The sequence below is a fragment of the Telopea speciosissima genome, chromosome 9 (assembly GCF_018873765.1).
Source record: "Telopea speciosissima isolate NSW1024214 ecotype Mountain lineage chromosome 9, Tspe_v1, whole genome shotgun sequence".
Taxonomy (NCBI): Eukaryota; Viridiplantae; Streptophyta; class Magnoliopsida; order Proteales; family Proteaceae; genus Telopea; species Telopea speciosissima.
This window is the reverse complement of record NC_057924.1, coordinates 4,300,190-4,319,025: the sequence shown is the minus strand read 5'-3', so window position 1 is coordinate 4,319,025 and position 18,836 is coordinate 4,300,190. Positions and strand designations below refer to the sequence as shown.

The 18,836-nt window shown below is 38.8% G+C and overlaps 1 protein-coding gene across 1 annotated transcript in view; it reads right to left on the bottom strand.

Moving 5' to 3' along the window:
• The window catches only part of LOC122640277 (calcium permeable stress-gated cation channel 1-like), a 55,664-nt gene extending 37,226 nt beyond the window's left edge, over positions 1–18,438 (bottom strand). The window contains exons 1-7 of the mRNA XM_043833426.1: positions 18,061–18,438; positions 7,858–8,204; positions 4,724–4,870; positions 3,370–3,505; positions 2,542–2,643; positions 421–540; positions 222–302 (exon numbers count right to left, since the gene is read on the bottom strand). Of these exons, the coding sequence (XP_043689361.1) occupies positions 222–302; positions 421–540; positions 2,542–2,643; positions 3,370–3,505; positions 4,724–4,870; positions 7,858–8,171 (900 nt within the window). The 5' untranslated portion in view covers positions 8,172–8,204; positions 18,061–18,438. The remainder of the gene's footprint in view (positions 1–221; positions 303–420; positions 541–2,541; positions 2,644–3,369; positions 3,506–4,723; positions 4,871–7,857; positions 8,205–18,060) is intronic.
• Between the last annotated feature and the right edge of the window lie 398 nt (positions 18,439–18,836).

The following is an 18,836-nucleotide window of genomic DNA, read 5'->3' as shown; positions in this document are numbered from 1 at the left end:
ACATATTCAACCACATATCAATATATGGACGGTGAATCACTGTAAGGAAAACTCGTTGAGCTGAAGTAGGACAATTAGGTGTCTCTCTGTAACAATCCCACAAAATCAAGATGGCATCATGGCATAGAATTACAGCTAAAATTATGGTCTTCGGGTTTATTTCCAAGGAGAAAAGAATGGGCTTCTATTAAGACCCAAGTATTTTGAGTGAGGGTACTTACATCTTTTGATAGTTGATCAATCTTGGACGTGTAAAAATCGATTGCATCCACTTCTTCTCCCCAAAGACCAAGAAAACCAGTCTGTTCAATGAATCAAGATAGAAGTTCACAATGAAAAATAACAGAGTATTCCAACACAAACAATAGATACATATATCTTAACCTTACAAGACATAGTAAATATGACATATAGCCATACCTTCATGGATGGCTTCTTAGATATATTTCTAGAATATTTGAGATGAAAGTAATCTAACCAGTTCTGCATCTTCTTCTTCTCTTCAACCAAATTGGAAAGTTTGTTTGCATCGTACACAACCTGAATGCAGTTCTCTAACTGAGAATGAAAGCATAAAATATCTTCTCCTCCCAATAACAATTAGTGCCAAAAAAATTTATGCAACAAAGTGTCTAGATAACAGGAAAGGGAATCATATGTAGCCATTAAACTTATACTTGCACTAATACTTTTTTTACTTTCTGGTTTAATACTTGCACGAGTATACAAAAAAAAGAGGAAGCTGCAAGAAATTCTGAAGGTAAGAATGCTCATGTTTACAGAGTAACAACCTGCCAAAAGAACATCTTATATTCTTGTTGCAGGTCTTGCATTGATATACATGTTTTTTTGAGTTTCCAATCAATTCTGAAACTTCATTTCTCCAGGCTGGGGAAGACTGGGTCTCCCCTGTTTGGCTGAATACATTCCCTACATGATTCAGCAACATTTCCTTTAAATTCTTCTACCTTTACCATTTTGAGATTTTCTTTTAGCTCAATAAGTCAATGGTCACTAAAATTGAATAAAACTTTGGAACTCATCTGAAAATTTCTCCAAGAAAATAAAATCTTGTCACTGGCTTATTATAAGTCACGTTAAGTTGTATTTTTACCTTTTGTTCTTTTTATCTTTTACCTCCCCAGGGAGGCATATGCAATTTCAAGAAGTTGTTAATGAAGAAAATAGGTGAGTGAAGACTATTCTCACTCACCCACGATTTCTCAACTCTTTTTCCTCCTTCTCCTCTTCTCCTTTTTCTTTCCCTAGCTGTTAATCCTTGTTCCTTTGCTATCGATTCATAGCTAGTTTCTAACTTTAGTTTGGTGAAACAATCTTCTCCTAAAGTAAACCTGGGTAGACGTTATCAGAGAGAAGTTGGGCCACATGCTCTTCTACGCATCTTTTTTTTTTTTGGATGAATAAATAATTCAATTACCAAAGGGAGAAGAAAAGGAGGGGTAGAGAGGATACAAGCAAAAGCTGACACAAGCCCTACCAAAAGTAGGGACAAGACAAGGGGCAAAGCCCAACCCAAAAAAAAAAGGCTCAGAAAAAACAAGCCAGGCAAACCAAAGAACCAAGCCCGGCTCGAAGAAGGCCAACTAACCCGGGTCAATAGGCTCACCGCTTAGAGCATGAATCACCTGAATATAAAATTGACCTTCTTCTCATTAGGGTTGTAGGGAGGAATGGGAGGAACCACCCATCTCCCACTTTGATTCTTCAAAACAGAGGAAGGACCATAAGACGGGCCACTGTCTATTGCTTCCGAAACAGCATCAACGAATTAACTTCAAGCACTACATGGATCTCACCTCCTCGAGCTACAGAAACTTAATCGAAGTCTTGGGCATTGTGCTTCTCAGATTGCAAAAGCCTTAAGCTTGATTCGTTGGTGACCTGTGGCTGGCTTCCAACATGGGTAGGAGTCCTATGTGTTCTTGGTTGACCCTCTCCAATTGGAAGGAACTGACCTCCAGCCTGGCAATGGGGTTCACTAAGACCGTTCACATTTGTAAATTGAACACCTTTGAGACTGTGGTGTTCACATTGGAAGGAGTAAGCGGATCTGAAAAAGGGTCTTTCCCTCTCTTACACAAACTGTTCTACGCATCTTTATGTCATGTGTAATGTGTATTTGTATCAGAAAATAGGCGGACCTCATTAAAAAGTAGCCGGGCCAGATGCTCTGCTAGGTATCTTTATGCAAGGTAAAATATGCACTTGTATCCTACCTCGCCCCCATGTCTCTTAATTTTAGTAAGCTTCTAGCTTTTCAGCCCCCAAGAGGGTGGATGGGTATTGACAGACTATATCTATTCCCTGGAACAATTCTCCCATTTCAAAATGTAAAAATAAGTTACACCTTCTTGTACAAGATACACAATTAAATATAAATAACTTGCAATAACTTAAAGATTAGCCTCTCCAATGAAGAAGAAAATGAAAATTTTAAACACAATCATTTAGCTGTTTCCTGTTCATTCTACCTAGGATTTCAAAGTATGAATAAAGTTATGTGAGTTTGCAGGGACTAACCTGATGGGTGAGATAGTGATCTGGATGGTTTACAAGAAAAAAGTGCTCCACAAACTCACTAACTGATTCATCAGGGTCTGGAGGCACATTTCTTACAAGGACCTGCAGAGGATCAAATTTCATTTTATATCTTAGGAATATGAAGCACTTTTTGAATGGGTAATTAGAAAGCATAACAGAAACAAACTTCTATCTAATTTTTCACTTACATATAAAGGTCCAAAGTTCCAGCAATTTGCATTAGCTTTTTAAGGCAATACAAAATCTTAGAGACTACAAAATTCCAGAAAACAAACACAGCTAAAAGAGAATATGGATTGGTACCAAGAACACATTCTAATCTATTTTGTGGATGCTGTGAAAATCTTGACTTTCTCAATATAATGACCTTCTGCAACAATAGCCACCAGTAGAGAGACTCCCAAGAAGGGGAAAGGGAAACAATATAAAGTTTTAAAACAGGATCTACTCTTCCACCCAAATGCCCAAACAAAATAAACAGCAAAAGGAGATCACATTTGTAAAGCCAAGACATCAAATCAGTTGACTCCCTTAATGGAACTTCTGCAGTTCAAGATGCGAGAGACTATAAATATGACACAAATAACTGCTCTAAGTTGTCTTTGCACATTATCTACATTCCTTGAACAGATTGAGTGCTGGTCAAGCCTAAGCAGATAAAATGCTCTTTCAATAGAAGTTTCTATCGAAAATACAAACAAAAATAGGAAATTACAGGTAATGAAAATCCTATAGGAACAAAAGAATTACAGAACTAAACCATTTTTAAAATGATAACAAATCATGAGAAACTTGTGTTAATCTTACTGTAAACTGGTCTGGAGCACGTTCCTCTGATGCAAGAAAGAGCAATCGCATTGATTCCACTGTTGCATACTCCTTTTGTAACATATAGCATGTCCAGAAAGTAAAGACATAAGCCATTACTAAATGGGCCCAAAACCTGAGGAAGAAAAAAGGTGTATATGATACACTAAGGAAGCAATGCAGATAGATGCAAGGCTCGGTAGTAGGTTAGTTAGTTAAACATGGCTAATATACAAATCAAAATTAAAGAGTTCCTGCTTTTGAATTCTGTATGTCTTAGATTAGAGAAACTTGTGCAAAGAGTTGAATAATTCATAATAATATTTTTGATCTATTATACGAAATTCTTCTGCAGAGGCAATATAAGAAAATGGTGAATACATGGATCTCGAGTATTATTGTACTAAAAGGGGTCAAGAGACAGTTAAATCATAAAGACAGATATTATTCATGAAAACAGCAAATCTGTTATCCAGTCGATACCCCAATCAATTGAGAATGATCATCTCTAACTAGTTAGCAAGTTCTTTTTCTTTGTACAATGCTGGTGATTATAAAAAAAAAAATCAAAATTATGTAAGCAATAGGATGGCTTGGAACATCCAAACCCCTGCAATTATTTCAACGAAAAATACTAACTTGATGGTCAGGAAATTAACCAAACCATCTGATCGACTGTCAGAAGAATCTCAATTTTCCCTATCCCAAAATTTTTGGGTTTCCCCAATGAGGCCATCCCAACAGGGAAATTCAGATAGGACCGTTAGGTTGACAAAACCTTTATTTAAATGTAGTTCATCCAAGAAGTTGCTCATCAACTCAACAGAATGTCAACCAGAGGCTCCAAATCCCAAGCAGAAAAGGAAAAGCTTTATTAGAACGCGGCAAGATTCCCCAAAGAGTAGGAATAGAACAGGCAGCATCTATTTATAAAGACTCCCAAACAAAACTGATGTCATCTGAATGTGTTCTCCTTTGAAAATTTACCAAACACAAGAGGAAAGAGTACCAGGATGAGATGCAGCAAGAAGAAAAAATTCAATTAAAATAAGAAAGCTAAGTGGATTTATTATTAAAAAATGTTTTAACTTAAAATATAGATTCACCTTCTGTGGATACTAACTTTTACGATATATACAACAATTTCTTATATATCAAAGAGTTTAGAGTAGTGCATGGTATAGAATACAATGCAGACGGAATGTAAATGATGGCCATCAACACAAAAGCGTAATGTGTGTGTATACATATATATTACAGTTCTCATGTAACACACGATCTGATGCTGCTTAAAATCCGCCAAAAAAAAAAAAAAAAAGAAAGAAAGAAAGAAAGAGAGGAAATGGCAACAGACCTTTCTGATCCTGCTGGAATATTTGAAATAGAGAGCTCGTCTATGCTACTAAAGACCATATTTGAATGCTGAAGGGTGCCATTGGTCCAATTAATTGGAACCAAGATTGCGAAAGCAAGGAATGCAATAGGAACAAAGATTTTAAGCCTGCAGGGAAGGGGTGAGGGGAGAAGAGAATCAGCACCATATCATATCCAAAAAAAAAAAAAGAACTAAGAGAAGAATTTGTCAATGAGTATGCAGCAAGATCTTGTTACAACCGCTTGTCCTAAAAGCTTGAGCTATTAAGTAAGGGCAACAACAATGTATATCAACACCCCCTGCACATGACATGCACTCACACGGAAAACAATTAGTGGTACCGAGGTGATAATGTGTCGCGGAACCCTGTTCCATTTCCAGGGATCGAAAAACTTGACCTCCCTGCTCTGATACCATTTTACAATGCTTATCCTAAAAGCAAGGGCAACAACAATGTACATCAATAGAAGACAATGCACGTCGAAAATTTCAGATATCTCGGATATCTCGACCTGCTTGAGAAGAAACTACTCTTGTTTCTTCTCAAACACTATGATGTTGCATTAATGCACGTCGGTTCCTTCAGACCATAAGTGGACTTGATCCAGCATGTCATAGTTCATATCAATAGACAGTCACAGACTCACAATATTGTATTGTTGGGACATGGAAGACTATGGTGTCTATGACATAGGTATTGTTCACTGTAGTTGGTTATCTATTTAATATGCATTGTTCATTGTACTTTGTAGTTTTTACTTTAAGTCCTTAACTATTTCTTAAATAATTATTCAATATAATGTGTCTTCATCCATTATTGCATAATTTACTCGTTTTATTTGCCCATTAATGAGTCGTCTCATAGCACTCAAACAATCTCATAGTATCTGCAAATACATCTGGCAGAGACACTCCACAGACAACCTGAAGAACAGGCATATTGCAAATTTTTGGGGCCTTGACATTGCCCTTTTGCGGCCTTCCTCCTCTGCGTAGGCTGGTTAGCCGCCCGTTTGCCCCCCCTCTCCCCTTCTTCCTTTTCTTTCTTGTATATTGGTTCTCTTTCCCTGCCCCCATTTGGGGTTCGGTAATATACTCATTTACCAAAAAAAAATTGTGTATAGGAAAATATTACATAAGGATTCAACATTTACTACCAGCCAAGGGTGCAAATCCAAAGCACAAAATTGGGTGCTTTTTTTTGTACAATTTGAAGATATAAATATGTTTATTAAGCCCAAAACAAGCTTCTCTTAAAGTTTCGGAGCCCACTATGACCATTTGCCCACTAAAACATCAAAAAGAAACAAAAAAAAATGCATTGTCTCACCGAGATCTCAAGAATCTCGACCTAGTCGAGACACCTCCTCGAGACGAGTTTTTGAACATTGCTTGCAACTAGATACATTCTTAACCCACTAAGAAAAGCTCATTTTAAAGGTTGCTAAAACTGGATACTTAATAGGATTTGAGTAAATGGATATGTCCATTCGATACTGCACTGCATATTATACTAACTGGGATCTTTTTTGCAAGAAGCAATTATCTTGCAGAAGAAAACTTGAAACAGAAATAACTTGCAAAACAGAGCTTCAGCAAGGGGGTTGCACACAGATCAAAAGATGAAAAAAAAACAGTCAGCTACCAGAGGCAACCACTGTCACCAAAGCCAGTCATCTAGGCATTTAAGCTGTTGTTCACCAAAAGTAGTAGTCTAGGTCACTTTGTTATTTATATCTATAAGGTTATTCAAATTGTCTAGTATATCAACTTAAAATAATTTAAGCATTACCCTCATTTTATAACCTATAATATTTTTGTATCTCTAAGAGGATAATCATATACCCAAGGTAATCATTTACATTGCCCATACTTAATAGTTCGAGCTTTTAGGATAAGCGATAACGCACAATACAGATCACTGAAAAAAAGTTGTTCTAGATCATCTGATCCAAAATGGATTGCTTAATCAAGACATTTGTATTTGCTCCAACATCAGGATTGTTTTAACTTTTCATATGGAGGTCGTTTAGACCACATCAAGTGGATGGTCCATCTGGAACTGTTATTTTATTGGTCAGACCTTGATATGGTATTGTCATTTCCGAACCATAGGATGAAATAGTTCATTTCAGACCATACAAACATGGTCCAGTTAGGACCACCAGAGGATACTGTACACTAGTACACTTGATGTCATATTGGGGATGGTCTGAAGTTCACAAAATGTTTAGCCAAGAGACCCATAGAAGATTTAAAACCTTTCATTTATTGTCTTGCATATAGATTTGAAGCAAGGATTTAAAGATCAATGTCACAGAATGGATCATCCCACCAAAACTGATCCAGATCGTTCCAGACCAGACCATTTGAACAAAGGATTGGTCAATACCGTGAGAAAATTCCCAACACTAGCATTGGATCTGCCATTCCAGTGTTAGAGTTGTTAGTATTTTGTATAAGGGTAGTTCTGTCACTGTCTTGTTATAAGACATGACTTAAGTTGTATTTTTCCTTTTTCTTTCCTTGTTTCCATTTACCTCCCTAGGGAGGTCAATGTAATTCCAGAAGTCACCAATGAAGTTAATATGTGTGTTGAGAAATCTCTCAACACACAATCGTATTCTCTCCAAACTTTCTTCTCTTCTTCTCTCTTCTTCTTCTTCACCTTTCTCTTACCCTACTTCTTGTATTTACCTATTCATTAATCTTAACTTGGTATCAGAGCAGTCCTTCACTGGTTTGAGAGTCGACTAAGGCTCTGTTGGTCTTCTTTTACCTCTTCTTGGAACCCTAGAAAAGTAGAGGGTTCCATTAGAGGCTGTATTATGTGAAATACCAACTATACGTCATTCTTTGGAGTTGCTTCTTTCAACCCAACAATAATGGAGGGAGTTCTCTTGCTCGTGGAATGGATTTTAGGCCCTAGAAGCTGGACAGAGCATTTCCGCCAGCTGTATAGTGTTCTGCTCATCTCTTCCTCAACTCTAACATCCAGTATACATCATAGATCAGATTGTTTCCTCCCATATGGACATGGATATGGATAGAACAATCTGATCAATCTACCAAAAGAAGAAAATAAGAAAAAATTGATATCTATTGGAGCATACCCAAGCAAGTAAATCCTCAGGTAAACAGCAGAGTCCAATCCAGCATGGTCAATGAGCTCAAGTTCTGGCATTCGCAGTGCAGCTGGCATCCATTTTAGAAACTTCAAGTATGATCTAAAGTCCAAATTGACAAATTTGTTTACAATTGCCCCAGAGTCTGAAGGACTGCTCCTCAAACCCATGAGATACCATTTCGAAAAGTACACCCTGTCATTGATAGGTTGGATTCGTAAGATAGCAAATGCCAAGAAGAAAACAAATGCACTGAGAATATTGATAGCTGCTGCAACTCCTATGTCTCCAAGTGTAGCCATCTAAAATTTCAAAGAAAAAAGACACGTATTTCCCTGAAAATGAGCAAGATAGTAAGCAGTTAGACAATATGTATAAAGCAAAATATGTGAACCATGACAAAAAAGAATACTGTGCAAACCAACCAAATCAACCTTCCATCTTATTTTTTGAATATGAAATACAAAAGCATCATACAACAACAACAAACTCAGCCTTTTCCCAACTGAATGGGGTCGGCTACATGGATCCGTGCAAACAAAGTAAGGAAAACTGAGGTTTACATAAATAAAACGAAAGTAAGACGAATGAAGAAATAAAGAAATGAGAGACAAGAAAAGATAAGTGAGAGTAAGAGGGAAGAGACAAAGGCTACGTCAGGAGAATCTCAGCTAAATGGGATCGGCTACATGGATCCTTGCCCTCCAATAGGCTCTATCCGAGGTCATACTTGGGATAAGGCCTAGACTATTCATGCCCTTCCTCACTACTTCTTTTATGGTCAGTTTAGGCCTGCCCTAGCTCTTTTAGCTCCTTCTCAATCAGGAGCAAATCACTCCTCCTTACTGGGGCTTCCCTAGGCCTCCGTTGAACATGGCCATACCACTTCAGACGACTTTCTCGGAGCTTGTCATTGATTGGGGCAACTCCCAAATCAGCTCTAATACATTCATTCCTCACTTTATCCTTCCTAGTTTTGCCTCACATCCATCTTAGCATTCTCATCTCTGCCACACATAGCTTCTCTATATGACACTTCTTAACTACCCAACATTCCGCCCGAGACATCATAGCCGATCAGACAACAGTCCTATAGAACTTTCCTTTAAGCTTTAAAGAGATATGTCGGTCACACAACACTCTGGTCACACCTCTCCAATTCATCCATCCCACTTTAATTATTTGTGAAACATCATCCTATATGTCACCTTCTTTGTTTATGGTTGACCCCAGATATCTAAAATAGTCACTTTGCGGTATGTCTCTCTCCTCAATTTTCTGTTAGAGTTTATGTAATAAGGGTAGTTTGGGCACTAGTTTAGTATTTTATTTTCTTATGTTGTATTTTTCTTGTTTTACCTTTTACCTCCCTAGGGAGGTGGTTGTAATTATTATTTCATATTAATGAATCAAAAAAGGGAGAGGAAATATCTCTCTCCATTATTCGGTTGCCATCTCTTTCTCTTCTTCTCTTCTCTCCTTCTCTTCTTACATCCTACCTTCTCCTCTTATCTCTTGGATTAATCTTTACACCATTTCCAACTTGGTATCAGAGCACTCTCCGATTCTGGTTTGAGAGTCGTTCTACAAGCTCACCGTCTTCTCTCCCTCTCTTTGGAACCCTAGGTTACAAAGGGGTTCTGCTATGTGGAAAAATTGATGGAATCATGCCATGTCTTGAAGCAGACTATAGAAGCACCAAGATAGGTATTCAGGTGAAGATTTGACTATTTGAATCTCAAATCAACCAAGGAATGTTCAGACTGGGTTACCACGAGCCCCTGAGTTTATAGCTTGTATCTCCTTCATCCTACATTTGTTGAAGTTTAATCTTGCCTCATTGAAGTCGCCCTAGGCTCCTCTTTCAAGCCCCCAAAAGCCTGGTTGCAAAAGAAGAAAGCTCAAGGCCTGCAACTCATGTTTATGCTGCTGCTACAGTACCACCAGCTTCTCCCTCTTTTTTTCGATTCTCCCTTATTCCACCATATTTTGCAGTGGGAGCAGGCTTGTTAAAATTGCCCAGATGCACCCTTTAAAGTCCACCAGCTTCTGGTTTACTTCTCTGTTTCATCTTTACAGCCTTGTGGTGTGTTGAATAGTTGTTGTTGGTTGAAGGAGTACCTTATTTGAGTGTCATTGATTATTATGGAATGAAGCTAGGCTGCAAATGGTACATTTGATTCAACTATTCTCAAGAAACTGTTGTTTGTTCGCTTGCTGGTGGTAAATTTGATAACTGGTTTGTTTCTGCTTTTGGGTTGAGTATACTCCCCATTACAACGATTTTCAAGAAACTGTTGTTTGTTTGCTGCTGGTGGTGGATTTGATTACTGGTTTGTTTCTGCTTTTGGGTTGAGTATACTCCCCATTTGATTTGGGTATCATCCCCACTTTCTACGTGTGTTCTTACATTATGTCAGAAGTCAGAAGAAGGGGCCAAGTGCCACCCCGGGGGAATGACAGGGATAAATTCAGTTGTCATCACTGTGGGAAATCTGAGCACACCAGAGAGAGTTGTTGGATGCTTTATGGCTGTCCCCCTGGTATGCATAGCTGCAGGAGAGGGGGAGCCATCGCACATACTATGATGATTAAGGTTAAACCTATGAGATATCTAACGGGACTACAGACAAACATCAGTTCTCTCACTCAAGATGATATTGTAGCATTTAGCAGGGTTATGTCATATCTAGATAGCTCTTCTTCTACACCTATAGTGTAAGATTCTTCAGCTTCCACCTTACAGGCCTCTACATCTGCTTCTTCCACTACTCCTTCATGGGTCATTGACTTTAGAGCCACTGACCATATGACCGGTATATCCCAGTGTTATGACTCCTACACTATTTGTTCTGGTAAGGAAAAGATTAAGGTCGCTGATGGTTCTCTTTCTTCTATCTCTGGTAAGGGTAGTGTCCGTGTTACTTCTTCTATTTCCCTTGACTCCATTCTTCATGTTCCTAAGTTTATCACTAACCTCTTTCAAGATTTGGTGACAAAGAGGATTATTGGCAGTGGACGTCAGGAACAGGGAGTCTATCTTTTTTATCCAGGGACATCCCCCTTACCTACTACTCAATCTTACGCATGTGGGCGTAATGACAATTGTATTGTTGACTCTGTGATGTGGCATCAACATTTTGGCCACCCTTCTTTCGGTGTTATGAGGACAAAATTGCCACACTAGTTTTCTTCCATTCCTTCTTCCCATGTGTTTCAGTGTGAACCCTATTTGTTTGCTAAATATTGTCATTCTCCTTATCCTTATCATAGTAATAGATCCAATGTCCCTTTCCATATTGTGCACTCTGATGTTTTGGGGCCTTCTCTCACTACTTCTTTGTTTGGTTTTATCGTTATTTTGTTTCCTTTGTTGATGACTATTCTCATTCAACTTGGACCTTTTAATTGAAACAAAAAAGTCATGTTTTGTACTCGCATTCAAATTGTTAGTTCTGATAAAGGGGGAGAGTATATGTATGGGGGCTTCAACAGTTTTTTACTGATCATGGCATTATCCATCAAGTTGCTTGTGTTGACACCCCTCAACAAAATGGGGTGGTTGAAAGGAAAAATCGCCATTTGTTGGAAGTCACTAGGAGTCTCCTATTTGGCATGCATGTTCCCAATACCTTTTGGTCTGAAGCCCTTCTTCTGCTGCCTTTTTAATCAATCACATGCCTACTAAACTTCTTGGTTCCAAATACCCTTTAAACTTGTTGTCTCCTCAGACTCTTGCTTTCTCTCTTCCTCCCAAGTTGTTTGGGTGTGTCTGCTATGTCCATGTCAATAAATGTGCTCGGACTAAGCTTGACCCCAAGGCACTCAAATGTATTTTCCTTGGATATTCCACCTCTACCAAGGGGTATAAGTGCTACCATCCCTCTTCCCGAATGCAACTTCTCTCCAAAGATGTCACCTTCTTTGAATCTATAGCTTTCTTCACTCCTTCTCAACATCCTCTTCAGGGGGGAGAATAATGGAAATGAAGAGGCTGTTTATATCCCTTTCCTCTCCCACCTTTGCCTACTTCCCCATTTCTGTTTGATATTGAGAAGCACAAAGAAGGGGCTGTTATTGATACTGATACTCATTCAAGTATTGATGCAAGAAATGAAAAAGAGTTCGTTGTGTACAAAAGAGGTGAATGCTTAAAGGGAAAGGGAAAGAAGACCTGCCAAGAGTCCACTTTACATTCACATCCTAAGATACATCCTCCTCAGTCAGATAACATCCCTTCTCTTCTTTCTGATTTAGACCTTCCTATTGCTGTTAGAAAAGGAAAGAGAGCTTGCACTAATCTTGTAGCCCAGTTTGTTTCTTATGATGCTCTTTCTCCTATAGGTGTTGCCTTCACTACTGCCCTCTCTTCTCTATTTCCATTCCCAAAAATGTTATTGAGGCTATGTCTGACCCAAAGTTCTTCAAGCCATGTCTGAGGAAATGATGGCCCTTGAGAAGAACTGTACTTGGAAACTGGTTGATCTTCCCAGGGGGAGGGTTCCAGTTGGATGCAAGGTCTACACAGTCAAGTACTGATTAGATGGTACAATCGAGAGATAGAAGGCCCAGTTGGTGCTAAGGATATAGTCAGGTGTACGGGATTTATTATCAAGAGACATTTGCTCCTATAGCAAAGCACAACTCAATAAGAGTTCTTATATCTTTGGCGGCTAATAAAGACTGGCCATTTTATCAGTTGGATGTGAAGAACGCTTTCCTCCATGGTGATCTAGAAGAGGAAGTGTACATGCAGACTCCCCCTGGCTTCAAGTTTCCCTCAGCTGAAGGTTAAGTGTGCCTACTCAATAAGGCACTATATGGTCTCAAACAGTCCTCGAAGGCTTGGTTTGAGAGGTTTAGACAGGTCATTTTGAAGAATGGGTATTCCCAGAGCCAAGCGGACCACACTTTATTTACCCGGCAAGGTAATGGTACCATCACAACCCTTATTGTCAATGTTGATGATATTGTAGTGACTAGAGATGACATGGTTGAGATAGCTAGGCTGAAGACCTACTTGGCTCAACAATTTGAGATTAAAGATTTAGGTCCCTTAAAGTACTTCTTAGGGATTGAAGTGTCAAGGTCTAAGAAGGGAATAAATATATGTCGAAGGAAGTTTGTCCTAAACTTGTTGAAAGAGACAGGGATGTTGGATTGCAAACTAGGAAACTCTCTAATTGATCAGAATCATAAGGCATAAGCTAGGAGAAGACTATGGACCTTCCTTTGTTGATGCAAGGAAATACCAGAGGCTTGTAGGGAAGTTGATTTATCTCTCTTTGACTCGCCCAGATATCACCTATGCAATTGGGGTAGTGAGTCAATTTATGCATGCCCCCAAGAGTGGGCACTTGGATGTTGTATACCGGATCCTCAGATACTTGAAGTCCTCTCCAGGAAAAAGTCTCCTATATGCCAAGTACAACCATTTGAGAATTGAAGGCTACACTGATGTTGATTGGGCTGGTTCAATTTTTGATAAGCGATCTACATCTGGCTATTGTACTTTTGTGGGAGGTAATATGGTCACATGGAAGAGTAAAAAGCAACTAGTTGTGGCTCGGTCAAGTGCAGAGGCAGAATTTAGAGCTATGACTCATGGAGTATGTGAAGTCCTATGGTTGAGATGGCTGGTTCAAGAGTTGGGATTTGATACTGAGGCACCTATGAGCATAGTTATCAAGGCGTCGCCTAGATGGCCGCCTTGGATACCTTGGTCACCTACTTGGTGTCGCCTTGAATTTTGCCCCTCTCCACCGCCTTGGGTCACCTAGATGCTGTGACAACTCTGCCTATGAGACTCTATTGTGATAACAAGGCTGCCAATAGTATAGCATATAACCTTGTGCAACATGACAGAACAAAGTACATTGAAGTGGACCGACATTTCATCAAGGAGAAGATTGACTCTGGCTACATTTGTACTCCTTTTGTTAAGACAGACGATCAATTAGCTGACTTCTTTACCAAGGGGCTCGTCCCTCATCAGTTTAGTAGCCTATTATGCAAGCTAGGAATGTATGACATTTATTCTCCAACTTGAGGGGGAGTGTTAGGGTTTATGTAATAAGGGTAGTTTGGGCACTAGTCTAGTATCTTATTTTCATATGTTGTATTTTTCTTGTTTTACCTTTTACCTCCCTAGGGAGGTGTGGTTGTAATTATTATTTCATATTAGTAAATCAAATAGGGGAGAGAAAATATCTCTCTCCATTATTCGGTTGCCATCTCTTTCTCTCTTCTTCTCTTCTCTCCTCCTCCTCTTCTTACTTCCTACCTTCTCTTATCTCTTAGATTAATCTTTATCCCATTTCCAACTTTTTCACCATGTCATTATCTGTCATAGTGTGAGTGTGTGACTAAAGTTACACATCAAATAATCCGTCTTTGATCTAGAAATTTTAAAGCCCCTGTTTCCAGGGTAGATCTCCATAGCTCTAGCTTAGCGTTAATCCCTGTTTTGTCTCATCCACCAAAACGATATCATCGGCAAAGAGCATACGCCACGGGACCTCATCTTGGATGCTCTTGGTTAAATCATCCATGATAAACGCAAACAAATAAGGGCTTAAGGCTGATCCTTGATGTAAACCAATTGTAATTGGGAATTCCTTGCCTAGACCTCCCACAGATCTCACACTAGTTACCACGCCCATGTACATATCTACTCGACACCCCTCTCTTCACAAGAACATGCTGGATTAAATCTCTAGGGACTTTGTCATAGGTTTTTTCTGGGTTGATAAAGACCATATTGAGGTCTTTCTTGCTAGCTCTATAACCTTCCATGAGCCTCCTCAGTAAATAGATAGCTTCTGTCGTGGATCTACCCAGCATAAAGCCAAATTGGTTCTCCGAGATATGAGTCTCCCTTCTTAGACGGGCTTTAATAACCTTCTCCCATAGTTTCATTGTATGATTCATTAGCTTTATGCATCTATATTTATTGTAGCTATGGATATCCCCTTTATTCTTGTAGATCGGAACTACAATGCTTCTCCTCCATTCATTTGGCATTTTCCTTGTGGTCAAAATCATGTTAAATAGATTGGTTAACCAATATACCCCACATAGTTATCAAGGCGACGCCTAGGCGTCCAGGCACCTTGGTCTACTTGGGCGCCTTAGTCGCCTACTTGGTGTCGACTTGCTTTTTTACCCTCTCGAACGCCTTGAGTCGCCTAGACGCCGTGACAACTATGATACCCCACAATCGCCTAAGGTCTTCCACACTTCTATTAGGGTCTCATCTGGGCCTGGTGTCATTCCTACTTTCATCTTTCCTAAGGCTTCTTTAACTTCCACCACACCAACCTTACTTATATATCAATGTGTGTGGTGTCTCGGTGAATACTGCAATCCTCCAAGTCAATCCTACTCGAACTATCTCCATTTAGTAATTCACAAGTATAGTCATCTCATCTCTTCGCAATGTCCTCATCCCTTACCAACACTCTTCCATCATCCCCTTTGTTACATCTTACCTGATCGAAATCTCTACTCTTCCTTTTTCTCAATCAGATTAAGCCAAACATCATATCTTGGTTTATCAATCAGATTAAGCTAAACAAATCCAAACAGAGAAGAGCACGATAGAAATACTGAAAAAATATAGTTTGATTGACATTTCAGAAGACATTAAAGCATTTTTACATAAAATCAGTGGAGAAAAACAAGGGGCCTTCATGATCAAGATTACAATAAACGGATAGAAAGCCAATGAGAAATCATTTGGTAGGCTATTCTAGACATTGGTGTCAATTGAGAGTGTAATTTAGGTAAAGGAGACTTCTAAATATTTAGAAAGCATTGTATCTGACATAGTAGAAGAAGGGTGGGGTAGATATCGTTCTAGCACAGACAACCCCGAATCCACAAGGTAGGAGAAAAGGACGAAAACGTCAATTTTCCAATAAATTTCAGAATGATCCTTACAAACCCTAAAACAACCTTTTATGAAGGTGAATACAATTCAAAATTCAAAAAGTGCGCCAATAATTCAAAATTCAAAAATTGTGCCAAAAATTCGAATTTGAAATCCAAATTTCAAAACTTCAGCGGGCTTTTTTGCCTTCGAAACGCGCCCGGATGGTCAAAAAAAGCATACAACAGCGCCATAGGGCTGACCCCGGTACAGCTCCTCGAGATCTTCGATCTGATATATGATTCGACCCCTCTTGTTTAGTACCTCCGACCACTCCGGGTAGACTTTTTCTGGTCCAATCGGCTCAAGTATTCTTCTGATATTCCTTCTACATCAGCATCCTAGATAAGCACTCCATAGAGTATTAACATACATATGTGACATCAACTATAGAGTTATATAAACAGTGAACTGAATAAGGTTTCTTCTCCTTCTCTGTTAGCTTTAATTGGAAAATAGAGTAGAACCTCAATAATATGATGGATCTTGTCCAAGAAATGGAAAGAAACAGATAATTGAAACAACTAAAAAGCTAAGAAGGCCCACAATTTCTGTATTCATACAGGTTTTTATTGTAACCAATCCAGGGTGTTGATGGCACCTACTGTAGTGGATGCATTGCCGAACAACTCACAGCAGCCACATTGCATATGGATACACTAAGATCATGCGAACAAGCTATGCACAACATTACATCTTTCAGATACTAGTACTAAGCACAATGGATAGAAAATATAGCAATTAATTCTCCATTTCTTCAACACAAAATGCCAAAATGTGGAGAAAAAAACAATTTCTTACACCTCTGTTGAAGAGGTGACAAATTTAACCTTCATGTGGGCTATAACCCACCCTGAACCTTTGGTTTTTGGAAGAGTAGACAATTCTAGGTGACTTTGTAAGGGAAGGACACTTGTTCAACACAAAATGCCAAAATTGTGGAGAAAGAAAATACTTCTTACACCTCTGTTGAAGGGGTGACAAATTTAACCTTCATGTGGGCTATAACCCATCCTGAACCTTTGGCTTTTAGAAGAATAGGGAATTCTAGGTGACTTTGAAAGGGACGGACCTTTCCAAAGAATATAAAAGGATACTGACTCCACCAACACTCTCTACCAACTGTACAGAAGCTGAAATCGCAGGATAGAACAGTGGTGCTAGACACAACTTGAGGGCCTGAGAGTTGAATCTTGAGAAAAAATTTATATATTTTTTATTTTTTTTTCAGGATTGCTGTTGCTAAACCATTGTTGCAGAGTACAGCAGGGATCTACTTAGATCATAGTTCTCAAATCTTCATTCAGGTAATACCATGTCAATGAGTTGTCAATGCCAATGTTTTAAACTTCTTAGTTTGGTACGTCAACAGAGTGGTATACTTCATGTTACAAGACCAGGTTTAGCCCTTGGGTTGTACGTTCAATAAGTCATCGTTTATTGGAAATATGGCGAGCATCTGGAATAACTAGTGAATTGCAACTCTATTGTACCACAATTGGTACATTGGTCTTTGCAGCGTTAATGCTTTTTGCTGGTCGGTTCCATTATCACAAAGCTGCTCCAAATGGACATATTGGTCCACGTAAAACTGGACGCAAAATACCAAAGGGAGTTATTCATGTTCAAGCAAATTTTAACAATACCATTGTGACTGTTACAGATGTAGAAGGTCGGGTGGTGAATCCGATACAAGGAAAAAAATTTCCAGTGTCGAGGGAAGTGAGACCACACTCTGACCATGACAAGTAGCACATTTGGACTTTGTAAAGCCCTATCAACCTACAATTCCTCATCCTTTTTGCAGCTGGAAAACAAAAAAAAAAATTCAACACAAATGGAGACTGATCCGTTTCTCATGTTTTTCATAAAATTTAGTACTCGGTAATTTAGCTTTTCTCATCTAGGATTAGTTGGCACAAGAAGAGACCTGATCGAATCCGAGCCCCTCCATGTAGGTTTCTCAGTTTTACTCATTCGAGTCTTTCTTGAAGTAGAACTTTCAGATGATAGTGACTAAGTACTCAGTAATTTGGTATTCTATTTGAACAGATAAGTTTTATCATTGTCAAGAAGAACATCACTTTTATGGATTCGTAAGCAAACAATTTAATTTCCAGAATTATGAGACGAACCACAAGTAAATAAAACAGAATAAAAAAATAAATTCATCAGAGAGAAGTTCAAATTGTTCATACTCTTTGAACTAACCTTCCGAACTCCTTTTCGTGATTGGCAAGCAAAAAGACCAAAACCTCAACCTGAAACAAGAGATGGCTATCGTCGATGTAGTTCTACTGCTGAAACTACCGATGGACCTTGTCAGGAGGCAGAGAATACCGGATTCAAAGAAGACAACGGAAGGAGAAGAGTTCAGTTTGCTCCAAGCTCAATCAAAGCTAAAACCATTAACATTACAGTCTCTGCATTCACCAGGAAAAGCGAGATTCTCGATAAAATACTGCTAAGATACTGATTTCTCCTTTTCTAATTCCTTCTTTTCGAAGAACAAAGGATGATGACAGGTATCACTGTTCCTGTTTTAAGGTGAAAAATCACAGAGAAATGAAAATAAACAGTAACAGATGAAACCATGAAATGGAAAAAGAATGAATCCTTAATCCTTACTTCCTCTTAAGATTTTTTTTTATTTTTTATTTTTTTTTTGGATCTTAAATCGTATTAATCGATAGTTTAATAGTGGATTGGTGGGGATTAGTTCAGTTTCCGTTGACGGCAATACACTCGATGTTGAGGTTGGCATCCCTAATGGGTAACGGCTATATTTATTTTTGTTTTTTCTTAGGGACTCCACGTGCTAAGGTGAGATGAACACTATTGGAAGCGCTTACTGGCATGATATACACTTAGATTTCAATCCGACGGTTGAAAAGACCAGCACAGGTACACAATTAAACACGTGATCAGCAGTGGATTACGCGGATGGTAGGGAAGATCCATTGACAGTGACACTCCAAAAATGGAAAGATGAAACGTTTCAAGTCATTTATCATGCTCATGGTACACGTCATCTCAT